General features: G+C 55.4%; 3 protein-coding genes across 7 annotated transcripts; 1 reads left to right on the top strand and 2 right to left on the bottom strand.

Moving 5' to 3' along the window:
* Positions 1-95: 95 nt before the first annotated feature.
* On the bottom strand, positions 96-2,463 carry Rnf5 (ring finger protein 5). The gene is made up of 6 exons (XM_052744269.1): positions 2,240-2,463; positions 1,212-1,230; positions 1,006-1,118; positions 859-913; positions 667-784; positions 96-586 (listed from the first exon to the last, which is right to left on the bottom strand). Exons 1-6 carry the CDS (start codon positions 2,377-2,379, stop codon positions 489-491), a joined length of 543 nt encoding a protein of 180 aa, XP_052600229.1. The 5' UTR covers positions 2,380-2,463; the 3' UTR covers positions 96-488.
* A 677-nt stretch (positions 2,464-3,140) lies between these two features.
* Positions 3,141-11,825, top strand: Agpat1 (1-acylglycerol-3-phosphate O-acyltransferase 1). Of its 3 annotated transcripts, none has more exons than XM_052744267.1 (7): positions 3,141-3,364; positions 8,834-9,033; positions 9,255-9,388; positions 9,694-9,869; positions 10,004-10,099; positions 10,190-10,262; positions 10,687-11,825. In XM_052744267.1, the coding sequence occupies exons 2-7, from the start codon at positions 8,843-8,845 to the stop codon at positions 10,869-10,871; spliced, it is 855 nt and encodes a 284-aa protein (XP_052600227.1). In that variant the 5' UTR covers positions 3,141-3,364; positions 8,834-8,842; the 3' UTR covers positions 10,872-11,825. The 3 variants fall into 3 exon arrangements, with proteins under 3 accessions (XP_052600227.1, XP_052600226.1, XP_052600228.1); XM_052744266.1 differs by lacking the exon at positions 3,141-3,364 and adding an exon at positions 4,673-4,942; XM_052744268.1 differs by lacking the exon at positions 3,141-3,364 and adding an exon at positions 5,109-5,133.
* Positions 11,756-14,889, bottom strand: Egfl8 (EGF like domain multiple 8). Of its 3 annotated transcripts, none has more exons than XM_052744263.1 (9): positions 14,122-14,889; positions 13,579-13,700; positions 13,287-13,409; positions 13,082-13,191; positions 12,896-12,991; positions 12,622-12,792; positions 12,464-12,543; positions 12,230-12,383; positions 11,756-12,045 (listed from the first exon to the last, which is right to left on the bottom strand). In XM_052744263.1, exons 2-9 carry the CDS (start codon positions 13,677-13,679, stop codon positions 12,017-12,019), a joined length of 864 nt encoding a protein of 287 aa, XP_052600223.1. In that variant the 5' UTR covers positions 13,680-13,700; positions 14,122-14,889; the 3' UTR covers positions 11,756-12,016. The 3 variants fall into 3 exon arrangements, with proteins under 3 accessions (XP_052600223.1, XP_052600225.1, XP_052600224.1); XM_052744265.1 differs by having other exon boundaries at positions 13,082-13,167; XM_052744264.1 differs by having other exon boundaries at positions 13,579-13,693.
* Positions 14,890-14,998: the final 109 nt, after the last annotated feature.

Here is a 14,998-nt window from a genome sequence, read left to right as displayed (position 1 = left end):
GGAAGGATTGGGAAGACTTCCCAACAATATATTTCACCTTTTTTTTTTTTTTTAATTGAATTTGTAATAAAGGAGGTAGTGAGGGGTGGAAAGGAGACATTTAGAGTCAGAACTCATATTAGACGGTGGGGAGAGAAAAATTAAATTAAATCAACAAGTGGAGGAGTCGGGGAGAGCCCACCTTTAAACATCAAATCAAGAAATCTGGGGGAAGCAAAGGATTGGGACAAAGGAGAACTGGGCACCTGTCTTTAATCTGTCCTCCTCCAGGGTGGGGAATGACTGCGCTACTGGACCAGCAGTACAGAGCAGCAGGCACCCCATCCTAAGCAGACTGGTCACTCTTCCCCACGGCCTCCTGAAGGAGGCTTTGGCCAACAGAGATAGGTCATGGAAGTGAGGGGGTGCTCCAAAAGCAAGGAAGGGCCAGCAGGGACCCCCAATACTGATTCTCCTCTAGCTAGAGGTGGGCAGGGTGGAGACATAGCTCAAATACTGAGCAGCCAGAAAAAGAAGAAGATGGCGAGAAACAGGAAAAGGGAATCTTGCCAGCTGGAGGCCGGGTGTCCCTGTCCCAGATCCACACCTGTAGGAGAAAGGAAAACTTCAAAAGCATGCTTGCAGGCCAGGAGAGGGCCCTGGCAGGAACCTGGGGAATGCGCTTACCTGCACCCCTGCGGAAAGGCTCGTGGGCATTGAACACGGTGGTGAAAAAGCCAAAGGGAAAAGCACCAACACCAAATGAGAAGTGAAAGCCCCCGGCATCACCAAATGGCTGGAACCCCTAGGGAGGCAGGAAGATCAGGGAAATCCACAGGCTTTGGCACTGGAGGGACACAGCTGGACAAGGAGACTCACCCCTCGGCTCTCTGGAGCTGGTCGCTGGCCCTGGGGGCGGGGTGGAGTTCTCAATCTGAGAGGAAGAAGAGAGGGAATCAGCACCTCTTCGACACTCTCTCGGGACAGAGGTTCAACCTTCCGTCCACACTGTGTCCAGTCTCCCACCTGGGATCCTGGGGCTTCTGGCTCCCTCGTCCATACAGAGGGACGACATTCTCCCTGCTGATGCCTGCTTTACACACGGGGCACTCTTGCCTGTCTGGCCGTGTCTCCAGCCACTGGAGAGAAAACAGGGAGAGTTTTCAAATACAAAGAGAGTCTTGGAGCTCCTCAGCCCTCCCCATTTCCCTGTTCATCTCATGAACACATACCTGGTGAAGACAGGGCCAACTGGATGGAGGAAAGAGAAAAAGACAAAACAAAGAAAACAGGTCAAACAACGGAGAAGAGCCACAGACCCCAGACAACAGACGCCCCCTTCACCAGTCTCCGGGTATCGCCTGCTACATGGCTGTTTCTTTCCACATTTTCTACAACCTCTAGCATATTGCTAACTTGATTTCTCCAACTTCTCTCATCTCAATATCTAAAGTTCCTCCCATCCTCAACACATTCGATGCTCTCTTCTGTCTAGCTATCTTTCTATCTACACACACACACACACACACACCCCTCCCTCAGCCTCTCCATTTTCTGCCTCTTAACTTTTGATTCCTCAATTCATCAGGTTTCTTTTCAGCCCCAATTGCATTCTTGCCCCATTCCTCCACACTCCCATCATTCCAGCTCTACTGCTCCTTTCCCTCTCACTTCAAGCTCAATAAAATCCCTATCTCCATGACCTTTTGACTTCTCCATCTTGCCCTTCCACAATGCCTTTGTCCTTGGGTTTGACACCCACCCCGCAACACACACACACACACACACATCTTAATGTGGATCCATAGTCCCTACATCTTGCCCTCCTCCGACGAGGGGCACCTCCCTTAGACTGAAAGTCTCTCTCCTCTGTTTTTATGTTAACAGCTGGGTAGATCTAACGGGGTACTGTGGCTCAGGCCTCACCAGCACGAATATGCAGTGTCGCCCATTCCCCATCCCACCTCCTCCTTATAACATGCCACATATGCACCAGCTCTTAAGACCCTCCGCTCCAGACATCTCATCTACACAGACGTGATTACACACACACACACCAGCAAAGACACAAGTCCCCACCTCAGGCCTCCCCTGCGTGTGTGTGTGTGTGTGTGTGTGTGTGTGTGTGTGTGTGTGTGTGTGTGTCGGGGAGACACATGTCCTCGGGTCATCGGAATAACTGCATGGGCCCGCTCCCGGCCTCCCCATCACAAAGAGGAGCCCCACCGCCTCATCCCACGCTCCTGACTCGGATTCTCACCAATACAGGTGGCCACACACGCTGACCACAGCTTCGCGAGCCGTCTCCAGACATATATTACATTCGAAGGTCGCGCCCGCCCCGCCCCGCTCGCGGTTTGGCCCTTCGGGGCCCCCGTCCTCTTCTTCCGCTGCTGCCATGGTCGATTCTGTTTCGCCCCCACGTACCCCTCAGTACCCCCAGACACACACACATGTACACTTACATACAGCACACACACACACACACACACACCCCAACAAACCAGGACCGCCTTCTGCCCACGATCGTTGGGCAGACTTCAAGGTTTTCTCATTACTATTGGTCGAGATGCCTGCCAATCATACAGGAGTCAAAAGACAGGATGGAGCTAAACAGTGGGGGCGGGAAAAGGCGTGTGGGTCCTACCCTTGCACGATGATGATTGGCTGACAGAGCGTCAGTCACTATGCAGCGCCAAGGGATTGGTAATAATGCGCTCTGCTAGGGAGGCTTTGACTCGTCTGTGCAGCTGCCAGTCATACCCAAAGCTCTGAAGGGATTGGCTCGGGCCTGCAGAACTCGTCCACTATGAGCCGCTTTCTTTCCTTCTCTTCCGCTTTCGAAGAATGTCCGGGTTCCTATTGGACTTTAGAGCGTATGGTTCCTAATCAAATGATTGGCTGGAACGACACGGGGGGGGGGGGGGGGGTGCTACAGGAAACGAGCATGCGCAATAAGCGGGTCGGGGCGCGGGGGGGGGGGGCGTGGAGTGGACCAACCCGACGAAAGCTGAGTCGTCGCCATGGCAACCCCTCCGCTATTGGCGGGGCCTACGGTTCAAAGGCCTTGGCTGGGCTTCATCCGGGTCTTCCGACGCGGACTCTCTCCCGGTTTGATTGGGCGGTTTGCTGAGCCGCTGATTGGCCGAGACCTCGAGAGCCGGTGCTGAGCTCGGGAAAAGAGGGCAGAAGTACCGGGGTCGCGGGGTTCAAGATGGCTCCGGCCTTCTTGGGTGACGTAGAGGGCAGAACCCGGGTCCGCCCCTCCCTCTCCGAGAAGCAAGCAGCGGGACTGGGACTAGCCCGACGTGTGGATGGTGCGGCCGTCGGTCTGCGGCGCTGGCGTTAACCCAGCTCTCTCGGTGGGACGACTCCGCCTCTCTAGGTGATCCTCACAGCAGAGCCGAGCCTCAGGCCCACCCGCCCCCGTTGTAATGTGACACGGAGCCGATCACAGTGGACCTCAACCCCGTCTTAAGTCCCAAGAGCGGGAGAGGTCTGGTTCCACCTCTTGAGGAGCGGGCGCCCGAGGGGCACAGCCCGCCCCGTGGGTGACCGCGGCAGGATGGAGTAGGTCCGCCCCTTCCTTGTAATTTGCCCTGCAGAGCTTTGGATCTCTTCCCTGGCTGGACCTCTGAGAGCTTGGGTCCTTTCAACAGTCAGTGACCCATACGGTGGCACAAGACGCAGAGTTAGGTAACAGTCCTCCCACTACCAAGGGCTCTCCACCAAGCTGTGTAAACTCATTCAGGGCAAAGGTGTCCCGGGGCGGGAGACAGAAACAGACTAAGGACTGCCCCAACACCTTGATAAAAGTGCCTGTGTGACTGAGGAATAAACAAAGGTGAGCAGCTGGGACTCAATATAGGGTAAGCGAAGATTCTGGAGGACTGAAGAGGTTTAGATACAGAAATGGCGAATGTGGAGCTAGAAGAGATGGACCGGTCCAGAGATGAAGAAGAGGGAAGCCAGGCTTGACCAGCAGGCTACATGGTTCATCCCATCATTTTATTACCCCTAGGAAGCAGTGTTTTATTGTCCAAAGTCTCGTTGTAGCTCAGGCTGGCCTCAATTCAGGGATGCTCCTGCCCCGGGCTCGCAAATGCTGCTATTACAAGCGCATTCCACCAAAGCCAGCAGCTAGCTTCTGTGTTGGGGGAAGGGGTTGGCTCAGACTGAGTGAATGAGGGAATCAAAGTACTTAGGCAAGCAAGCATGTAAGGGAGAGAAGGGCCCTTTATCTTGGAAGGCCAAAGGTGGGTGGAGGAGATGGGGACCCGGGACAAAGAGCAAGTGGACAGAAAGCTGGAGAGCTAGGCAGGGTAAGACGGAGTCCTGGGCAGAAAAGGGTGAACTTAATGCTTGGATTTAGAAGGTACTTCATAAACATTTGTTTCTGGGGACAGGAAAAGGGATGTTTGGGAATCCTGGAGTTACAGGGCTAAGCACAGCGCTGCGGTTCAAAGAAAGGCAACGGTCGGAGAGCGTGTTAAAGAAGCTGGACGATGCAGAGGAAAGAGCAGGGAACCAGGGTCCCAGGGGCTGAGACTGACGGACCAAGCGGTGTAGCTGCCTGCGGCCGCGAGTCCCACTGAGCGCTCCCGGGGCGGGGCCGGCGAGAGGCGATTGGCGAGGCCCGCTGCCCATCATCGCCCCCCACTTCCTGGCCAGCCCCGGAAGTCAGCAGGCGCTGGGAGGGGTGGGGGAGATAGCGGCGGCAGTAGCCCGGGCCCTCAGCGAGCCGGCAGGGAGGGAGGGTGTTGGGGGTACGGCCCCCCACCATTCCTACCGATATGGGCCCAGCTTCCCACTCCCACCACCCCTCCATCGGTCGGGGCTAGGACATCCCCAAATCCTGTCGCCCCCTTGGCACCGACACCGAGACAGAGACACAGCCGCCGCCACCGCTGCCGCAGCCTGGCTGGGGAGGGGGCCCGTCCCCCAGGCCCCCCGCCCCATTGAGGTGTGGGCGGGAAAGGGGTGGGAGGAGGTGGGAGGAGGTCGCTGAAGGGGGCCGGGGTGGGGAGAGATGGGGCTGGGAGGGCCGTCTGGGGACAGGGTTGCTGGGGAGAGGGGCCTGAGCGGAAGAACGGGAGCGGCGAGGGCTGGAGACAAGCCCCGAGGTGGAGGGCTTGCCTAGAGGGCCAGAGCCAGGTGAGAGGAGAGATGGGAACTCCGAATTTTGGACGGGGGTGTGGACAAGGGAATCTTGGAGAGGGGATTCCCTCCCTTCAGGTTCCCCAGCCCTTCTGCTGCGTTTTGGCCCCACATGACTTGGGTGGCCGTGAGAAGGCCAGGACTGCTTCCCAGGAATGCTGTCAGGCACCCGTTAACCTCTAGGCACAGAACCACTCATTTCTCACGGCCTTCCACGTTGGGGTAGACCCTTACTAACGCACGGGCGTCCTGTGGGAGGCTGTCTGCGTTGGTTCGAGTGCCTTTGACAGGTTGGATTGCTGGTGTGCAGCTGCCTGCTGTGCTCTCCATAGGCTGGAGGGAAGGACGGCGAAACGCCCATCAGAGTGGCCCTCATACTTCATGTGTTCAGTTTGTGACGTGCTCCAGTGCCAGATGTATGTGAGGGCTTGGCATGTCCATCTGTTGGATGTTTCCATGTTCCCTACATGCTTTATGTTTTTACATGTTTGGCTTTAGCTTGTCCTGTTTGGCCTCACAGGTGCTCATCCACAGTTCTGGAGTGTGCAGGATGCTTCCTGTGAGGGGTCCAATGGCTTGGTCCTGTTGTGACCACAGTAGCTTGTTTTCCTCCTACATGAGGTTCTTGCCACAGATCTGCAGGCCCCATGATGTGACAGGTTGATGTGGTATAACTATAGCATGTACTTCCGGTTGCACCTGCCATTTATTTCATGAATTTTGTCATTGCGATTGATGTGAGCTATGTGCTCATTAGCCCATTTGACATTACAGTGTGTTTATAAATCTTCCAACATTTCTGTCTAGAGATGATTACTTCATTCGACCAAGTGTTACACAAGTATTACTTGTTCTCCAATTCCCCCAAGGCATTTTTTTGTTGTTATACTTTGAGACAGGGTCTCTCTATGTAGACCAGGTTACCCTTGAACTCATAAAGATCCACCTGCCTCCTGCCTCTGCCTCCTGGGTGCCACCATGCCCAGCTGAGATTTTTTTTTTTTCTGACAACTTCACATAGTCACACTGGCCTTGAACTTGAGACGGAGCCAGGCTGGCCTGGAATTCCTGATTTTCTTCCTTACATGCATGTGTCACCACACTTCGTGTCCCGTGGCACCACTGATTTGCTTTACTTTGCTGACCACCTGACCGGTCTCTTCACATGTGTTTGTCTCCACTGGCCGTACAGTCTGTGTCACAGCTTAATGCAGGTCTGTCCTGCGGTGAGCTCCCAGTGTCTGTGTGTCTGTACGGACCATTGTCTGTGCCCCACTTTTTGCACAGTTGGCACATAGTTTATGACAAGAGTGTGGTGGTATGTTGCTCCCCCTCTGTATACTGAGATGACATAGTCATAGTTTGTACTCCAGCTTCCCTGTGGCCATGTGTAAATGAGTTGCTGTAAGGCTTGTCCTCGGTGTTTGGGGGAGATGACTTTTCCTACCTTGCCTACGATCAGAGCTGCCTGCCCCTCCCTGGCCTGCAAGTGTAACTCAGCGGCCCAGCACGTGAACAGCCCGGCCGTGCAAAGCAAAACGGAAGGAAACAAAACTGAGAGCCATATTCCTCTTATTAACTGATCAGTTGTGGGCATGCCTGCAGCTTTATAATCCCTTCCAAGATTTACTGAGCACCCACTGAACCTGCTTCCGTCTGGGCATGGACATAAGACATAACCCCTGTCCTGAAGTTGCTTACCGCCTGGAGGAGATAAGCCCAAAAGACCAGTTAACTTTTACCCAAAGTGTATTATCGATATCAGTAGTTCTCAAGCCCAGTGTACAGCAGACTTACCTGGAAGGCATGTTAAAATACAGACTGGCCCAGTGCCCAGGGTTCATTATGTCTGGGCGAGGCCCAGAAGTTATGTTTCTACACCTTGACAACCAGTGATCATACAAGGTGTGGTGGCCTACACCTCTAGTCCCAGCATTCAGGAGGTACAGGCAGGAAGATCGTCACAACCAGTCTCGGGATATTCAGGGATGTGCTAGAAATTTGTAATGAAAACCTGGGCCTGGCCAGGTTGTGAAAGACATTTGAAAGGTGGCACTGAACTGTGTAAAGCAAGAGGAGGTAGGGCCTACCAGCCATAGGGAGCAGTATAGTCAAGAGCATAGAAGCATGAAGGACTTGTGGCAGATCTGAGAAAGTGAAGAAAATCATTCTGGAGATGGGGGCAGAGATAGAAGCACAAGTCAACTTCTCAAGAAAGGCCTTTTGGAAAGAGAGGAATGCTCAGATTTAGGTCACAGAAGTCTGTCTGGTGGCCGTATGATGAGAAGTGGAGGGCAACTCTAACCTCATGCAATGCATACATAGCTCAGGGAACAAAGGTGCTGGACGGAACAGTTTAGAAAGCCTATTGTTTGGAGTTCTGGAGGATAGGGGTGGGCTCATGTGTCCCCCTGGGCCATTGCAGTTTTAGGAAGGGAGAGCCTTTGACCTGCTTGGAGAGACAGGTACAGAACACCCATTTTATCAGCTGGCAATGGGACAGAGTGGAGAAAAGAGGAACGCCCTGAAGGCAGGTTCTGCATGCATGCATCTCTTCTTCCTGAGCAGGTGATTGGAAGTTCCTTTTACTCGGCAGTTTCTTTAATAAGGCCTCTCATATGACCTGCCTGCCCACATTGCCTCCAAGAGGCTAGAAGGAAGGAAGGGAATAGTTTGTTTGTCTGTCTGTAGAAGTGCACTGTTATGTGGGGTGTAGGGTCATAAAGGACTCCACTGCAGGGAGAAGAGGTTTTTCTAGATGTGTATTTATATTCCTTTATCTGTCACTGAGCATGATAGTGAATGTGTGTATGTGTGTGAACATAGTATTGTATGCCTGAGATTTTTTGGATCTCCAACTTGTTCCATGGTGCTTGTCGGTCACTGTCTCCATGTCTGCTGTGTGTATGTGTGTATATGTAAGTGACAGTATTTAGTAGGACTCAGGATGCTTAGGTTTAACCTAGAAACTGCTGCTGAGGAGCTGCTTGGCCTCAGGTAAGCTCTTTGCTCTCCTTGAGCCATTTCCAGTGAAACCAATAATGCTAATAGTACTTTGTGAACTATCAGGTGGACCATACATAGGATTTAACATACTAATAAACAGCACTGTCCACCAGAAATAAAATGGAGCTGCTCTTTAAACTTCTGATATCCACAATAAAAATGGTGAAAAGTATCAGTGAAGCCCGTTTTGAGGCCAACAGAGCCGGAAGGAATGGGTAGAAAACGATCAGGTTCAGTGCTAGTGCTCGTTCCCAGCCTGCACAGGGTCCAGCCCGGAGTGGGATGTTATTAATGGGACATTTTACATGTCTGCTTTCCACCCAGAATCCTCAAGTGTCTGGTATGCATGTAATATTCCCAGTCCCTCTCCATTGGGAGTGGACAGTACAGTGATAGACTGCCCATCCACTGCCTCATGCCTGTAAGAGATGGAGAGGATCACTGTGAATTAGAGACCAGCCTGGGCTACACAATTCCAGGTCAACTTGGATTAGAATGAAACTTTGCCTCAAAAGAAATAGTCCTTTCCAGGCACAAATGGTAGCTGTGTCTTTGCTGTTCCCTTGTCACTCACCTGAGAGTTGTGGGTGTTTGGGGCTCTTGTCTGTTTGTATCCAGAGTCCTGGAGCTGCAGCGGACAGCGATCTCAGGCTGGGTTCCCCCAGTTCTACCTGGCCCCTCTCACCTGCAGGTGACCAGAATGGAGCTGTGGCCCGGGGCCTGGACGGCACTGCTGCTGCTGCTGCTCCTCCTGCTGTCCACCCTGTGGTTCTGCAGCCCCAGTGCCAAGTATTTCTTCAAGATGGGCTTCTACAACGGCTGGATCCTCTTGCTGGCTATCCTCGCAATCCCTGTGTGTGCTGTCCGAGGACGCAATGTCGAGAACATGAAGTAAGGGCTAAGGGGCGAGCAGCGGTCTGTCTCGGGGACTCAGGGTGAGAAGGGAGTGGAAGGTTTGAGGGAGAAGAACTCAGACACAAATCCAGAGACAAGGATCGGGGGAGGGACCGAAAAGATGGCCAGGAAGTCAGTAGGTAGGCGGGCGCAGAGAGACAGAGGCATGCTAGTGGGCATCAGTGGATCCCACTGGGCCCCCTTGCCATGACCCACAGGATCTTGCGTCTGCTGCTGCTTCACATCAAATACCTGTATGGGATCCGAGTGGAGGTGCGGGGGGCTCAACACTTCCCTCCCACGCAGCCCTACGTTGTGGTCTCCAACCACCAGAGCTCCCTCGACCTGCTTGGTGAGGCCTCATCACAGGGCCCCGTCATTTAGCTGAACCTTCTTTTCTGACCCCCCCCCATACAAACATGCTTCCCTAGAGGCCCTTACTTCCCCCTCCTCTTGAATGCCACCCTCCTCAAGTCTCCTCTCCCTGGGGTGGGTCTGCCCTTGACAGGTGCACACACCTGTAGTCAGCTTTGATTTCCCAGGCCTTCTCCAACCCACTTCTCTTCAGTTGGTGTGGGTGGCGACCTGGAGTGGGTACGGTGCCTGCTGTGATCCTGCTTATACCCTGATCTGTACCTCATCCCCACCCCTGCCAAGGGATGATGGAGGTGCTGCCAGATCGCTGTGTGCCCATTGCCAAGCGTGAGCTACTATGGGCTGGCTCTGCCGGACTGGCCTGCTGGCTGGCAGGAGTCATCTTCATTGACCGGAAACGCACGGGAGATGCCATCAGTGTCATGTCTGAGGTGGCCCAGACCCTGCTCACCCAGGATGTGAGTCTTCCTGAGATGGGGTTTTGGGGGTTAGGGAGTAAATGGTTGTGAATCACTGACAGTGGTGTGTCGTCATTGGAGCGTGGCAGCCACCGGCCCTCCTTATGTGTGCTCTTCTGACCTCTTTCCCTCAGGTGAGAGTCTGGGTTTTTCCTGAAGGAACAAGAAACCACAATGGCTCCATGCTGCCCTTCAAACGTGGCGCCTTCCACCTTGCAGTCCAGGCCCAGGTGACCCCTGCTCTCTGCTCGCCAGCCTCCAGACCCGCTTCCTCCCTGCCCAGGCGTGTGCACTCACTCTCCTGCTTTACCTCTTCCCAGGTCCCCATCATCCCCATAGTCATGTCCTCCTACCAAGACTTCTACTGCAAAAAGGAACGCCGCTTCACCTCGGGTGAGCACACCTGCCCTGAGGGCTCTGAGCGGGTCTGGGGAGGGCGTGGCCAGAAAGTTCGTGGGATGCTGAGGAACATCCCTGGGGCAGGGGGACCTTAAGTACCCACTGGTACTTAAGACGTGCCAGGTAGGTAGGACCAGTCTCCGCAAGAGAGACTGTTACAGTCTGGAAGGGAAGGTGAAGCTGGCCTGTGCAGAGCTGTACTGATAACAGCTCTGAACACTGACCGCACACTGGAATCGTGGAGAGAGGCCTGGACAGGGGTCTGAGGATTTTGTCAGCAGCTGGCGAGCAGAGCAGCGGTCATCCTGGTGTACAGGAGAGACCCGGAAGGTGGAGGAAAGGCGTAGCGGGATTGCACTACAGTTGGCTGAGACCCAAGAGTGTCTGTCGGCCATGACGCTGTTCCTCATCCCACCAGGACGATGTCGGGTGCGGGTGCTGCCCCCAGTGCCCACAGAAGGGCTGACACCAGATGATGTCCCCGCTCTGGCAGACAGAGTCCGGCACTCCATGCTCACTATCTTCCGGGAGATCTCCACTGATGGCCTGGGTGGCGGTGACTGTCTGAAAAAGCCTGGGGGTGCGGGCGAGGCCCGGCTCTGAGCTTCCTCCTACCCTTCCCACCTTTCTCCCACACCTCCGCCCCAGAGCCTGAAGCAGGGCCAGGCCCTCTTCCTGGGTCCCCACTCCCTACTCTCCTTTTGGAATCTTCAAGTTCTGAAGTGATTATGGATAGAGCATCACTCCATGTCCTTCCCCGCCCCACCCATGGACTTTGCTGCGTGGGTACAGTCTCCACTCCGATCCCCACCTGCCATCTTGTCTTGTGGGACAGTTGCCTCCCCTCATCTCAAGTGGCTCATCGGATACAAGGGTGGGGGACATTCCATCCCATCCCTTCCCCAGTGGTCTCTTTGTGGCCTTTTCTCCCTCCCCACCCCACACTGGACAATGGACTCATCTGTTCTGTGGAACAATCCACCCCTCACCCCAAGTCCACAGATTGAGTGGGACCACTTGCTAGTGAGGACTCCTCATCCTGTGGCTGGGAGCTGAACCTGAACACGCCTCACCGGCTCACCTGGGGAACCTCCTCAACACTGGCACCCTCCGTGGGGCTGGGCTCTTCTAACTCAGAGGTCTCATCCCTGCCCATGCCAGGGGCTGAGCACACTCCAGATGCCAATTTCTACTTCCCCCGTCCCCTCGGTAGAGGTCTTCAGGGTCCTGGCCTGGCACCATCTAACCAAACTCTGGCGAGGCGGACCCTAGAAGCTGCTCTCTGCTCCCTGGGGCCTTAGGGGAAAGAACCTGAGCCTGGTGAGGGAGAGGAGGGCGCTTAATTTATTTCTCTTTCTTTTGAGGTACCTCCCTCTCTGAGCCAGTTTTCATTCCCCCCAGTGGCATTGGCCACTCCCCCTGCCTCCCACTCCAGACCCATTCCTAAGACCCAGGAGGTAGGCTGGGGGCAGAAGGAACGGGTGGGATCCAGTTTTGTGTGGTTGGTTTTTATTATCTGGGTAACAGCAAGCAACTGAGAATAAAAAGAAAGAGAGATCTGGGGGCTTTCTGTGGCTCCTTGTGCCTCCGGTGGTCGATACCCCTGTCTGCCAATCCCAGATAGCAGGCAGTTTCTGTGTAAATTAGGGATCCAGGCTGCTGCGGGAGTTCCTTGTCAACCATGGAGGCTTGGGCCCAGACCGTCGTCCTCACGGGCACCTAGTTCAGGCCGTCGTCCTCACAGGCACCTAGTTCAGGCTGTTGTCCTCGCAGGCACCTAGTTCATGGCAAAGAGGCAAGGTGACTCTGGTCAGGAGGGAGTGGACCCGCCAGTCACCCAACAACAAGCAAGGATACCGGGGAATGGGGTCCTGGGAGTAAGGACTGTGGGAGGGTTTCTGGAGGGAGATGCCGAGTTGATCATATGTCTTCAGTTGTGGAGGAGGCGCAGGGGGACTCACAGGCACCCAGCTTTTCCTCAAGCAGCAGCACCTGGTCACTGAGGGACTCGATCCTGTCACCCCGGCCCCAAAGCTCAGCTACCTGTTCCGGCTGCAGCTCTTCAGGCGGCATGGGCAGCACTGCTCGGACCCAGGCCCCAGCCTGTGTGGCCCACTGCAAAGGAAAGTGGTACCTCAGGATTCTGGCAAGGTCCAGGGTGCACCTGCACCCCTGTGGCTCTGCCCCCTGCTCGCCTGCTCCAGCCGCTCCAGGCGCCCACGCAGCTCCGCAACCTCCCACCTCAGGGTTCGTTCCTCACGTTCCGCTTCCCGAACTAGGACAAAGGAGACTGTGAGCATGACCTAACCTACTACAGGGACCCAGGCCCACCCCGCGAGCGTCCCATACCCACCTGCCACGCTGAAGATGCTGGCACTTGTTGAGGATTCTAGAGGCCCCCCTGCACAGGCGCGTCCGTCCGGACCCAGAACCAGGGGGTGCGGACAGCTGCACGTGAAGCTGCCCAGGGTGTTCTGACAGCCGTGAGAACAGAGGGTAAGGCTGGTCCTGCATTCATCGACGTCTAGTTACCAGAAAGAGGAAGGGGCTGCAGGGGGCAGGGCGCCACAGTGGGTGGGGAGATCCCAGCACCCGCCCCGTTGTTATGGGGCGACCCGCCTGCTTACCCACGCGGCAGTGCTTCCCTCCCCAGCCTGGGGCGCACTCGCACTGGTCCGGTCCAGTACAGACACCTCCATTAAGACAAGGCTTGGAGCAGATGGCTGGGGTGCATTTGAGAAGAAAGTGTTAAGACCCGGATTCAGTGCCAGCCACCCAGCGCCTCCCACCAAGGCCTCAAGTCCCAACCTCACCTTCACAGGTGAGAGCTCCTGGATGTGGCTTCTTCCAGCCCTGGCAGCACACTACATGTGTCTGCTGTACCTCCCGCCTCACCTCCCTCCAGGCCACACGGTAAGTGGTCCTAGAACATAGAACCGGGCCAGGATTCTGGGCACCCATCCTGGGCTTGGTTCTTGGGATCCCTTTGAGACCCTGGAGTCGTAGGGCTGGTCTCACCTGTAGGTGCTGCATATGCGTCTCCCAGCACACAAGGTCAGGTAGGGCTTGTAGACCGGTTGGCTGTAGGACTCGTTGTAACGGAGCGGAACCACCAGTGTCTGGTTGGAGCAGACACCCAAACTGCAGCCATGCCAGGGGTGGAGGTGGGGAGACACTGAGCGTGGCCGCCCTCGGCAGGGCAGCCATGAGTCCCTCCTGCCCTCATCCTAAACTTTGAGTTTTGTTCTGCCTCCTACCAAATCTGGCCCCAGCGGCGACCTCACCTTGCCCCTCCCCCATTTGCTGTCACCTTTGTCTGAAAGATCTTCCTCTGGCCCCCTGGCCTGACATCAGGAGCAGGAGGAATGACAGTCCAGTTAGGAAAGCGCACAGCTCGGCCCTGAGCGCCATGGTTCTTCCAGACTCTGTGGGCTGAGACAAGCAGTTATGGAGGCTCTTCACGTCTCTCTGGCTTCTCCAGCCTCCGCCCCCTAAAACAGTCTACTGAGGTCAGGACATTCACTCTTCTCAATGAGCCACTCACATGGTCTACAGCGCCCTGTACATTTTTAATAATGATCTGTGCAGCCAGGCTCACCCTACCCCAGAGCTCAGGGCCAGCCTTCCCACATAACCCTTCTTAGTATGCCCCTTGTAACTTCACCGTCAAAACTGTAGCACCCTACACCTTACACACAAACCCAAGCATGTTAAATACATTTCTGCCACCATTGCTCACACCATCACAGACACCCTAGACACACCCTTCACTCAGGAAACCTCCCTCCCAGCTCATACCCATCCTAAGGTCAAGTAATCCCAATTATTTCCACCACCCTCTCCCTCTTCCCACCTGTTTTCCCGTCCAGGGAGGTAGCGGCGCAGAGACCCCAGCAGCAGCCGCTCAGACTGGAGTGGCCTCTCCAGCTGGCAAGAGGCAAAGGGGCGGGCCCAGACAGCAGCCTCCCTCTCCTGCCCCCTCCCACAAGACTCCCAGTCTCGGGCTGGTCCTGTCTTCCCCACCCTCTCTTCAGCCAAGGGCTGCTTAGAATGACCTGCACAACCTTAGAAGGTCCCCAAATCAGAAGTTCCTGGCTCTGATAGCAACCAACACCCACCCCCGCTTCAACCTAACACAGACTGTGGGGGAATGTGAGGACGGGGAGAGGGCAGAGCTGGAGCAAGGGCAGGTCACGGCCGAGCAGGCAAGATCCGCTGAGGAAAGAAAGCAGTTACAGAAGGGCAGGGGCGCCCAAGGCACCAGGGAAAACTGCCTCCGTCTCTTGATGGCATTTATTGGGGGTTGGGGGGCACCACCCCCAAGCCAGAACAGACAGGGCCCTATTGTCTCCGTCCAAATTCTTCCTCCCAGGCAAAGGGAGACTGACTGTACAGCCCCTCACCCAGCCCTGGCCTACAAAGGGCAAGGGGCGTGACACATGTCCAACCTGACCCTCAGCCCCCTCGTCTAGTCCGGGGGTGGCAGGCCAATTCTACCCATGGGGCTGAGGCCCAAACCTCCAGAGCCTGGGGCTCAGCCCCCTAACCCTAGGCTGGGACAGGAAGGGAATTGTCTTCAGCAGGAAAGAACCCGCAGAGAGTCAGGAACCTAAACAGAATGGGCATTGAGAGGACGGAAACACCAAGGGGTCCCCACCCCCACCAGGCATCTGGGCACCCAGGCCCCAGGCTTTCTATCCCCACCGTCCCCTTCACCTAGGAATAAGCCA

Source organism: Peromyscus californicus, unplaced genomic scaffold (assembly GCF_007827085.1).
Source record: "Peromyscus californicus insignis strain IS unplaced genomic scaffold, ASM782708v3 Scaffold_19__1_contigs__length_69161282, whole genome shotgun sequence".
Lineage (NCBI taxonomy): Eukaryota > Metazoa > Chordata > Mammalia > Rodentia > Cricetidae > Peromyscus > Peromyscus californicus.
The sequence above is the reverse complement of the archived record's forward strand: the minus strand, read 5'-3'. Positions and strand labels throughout refer to the sequence as shown.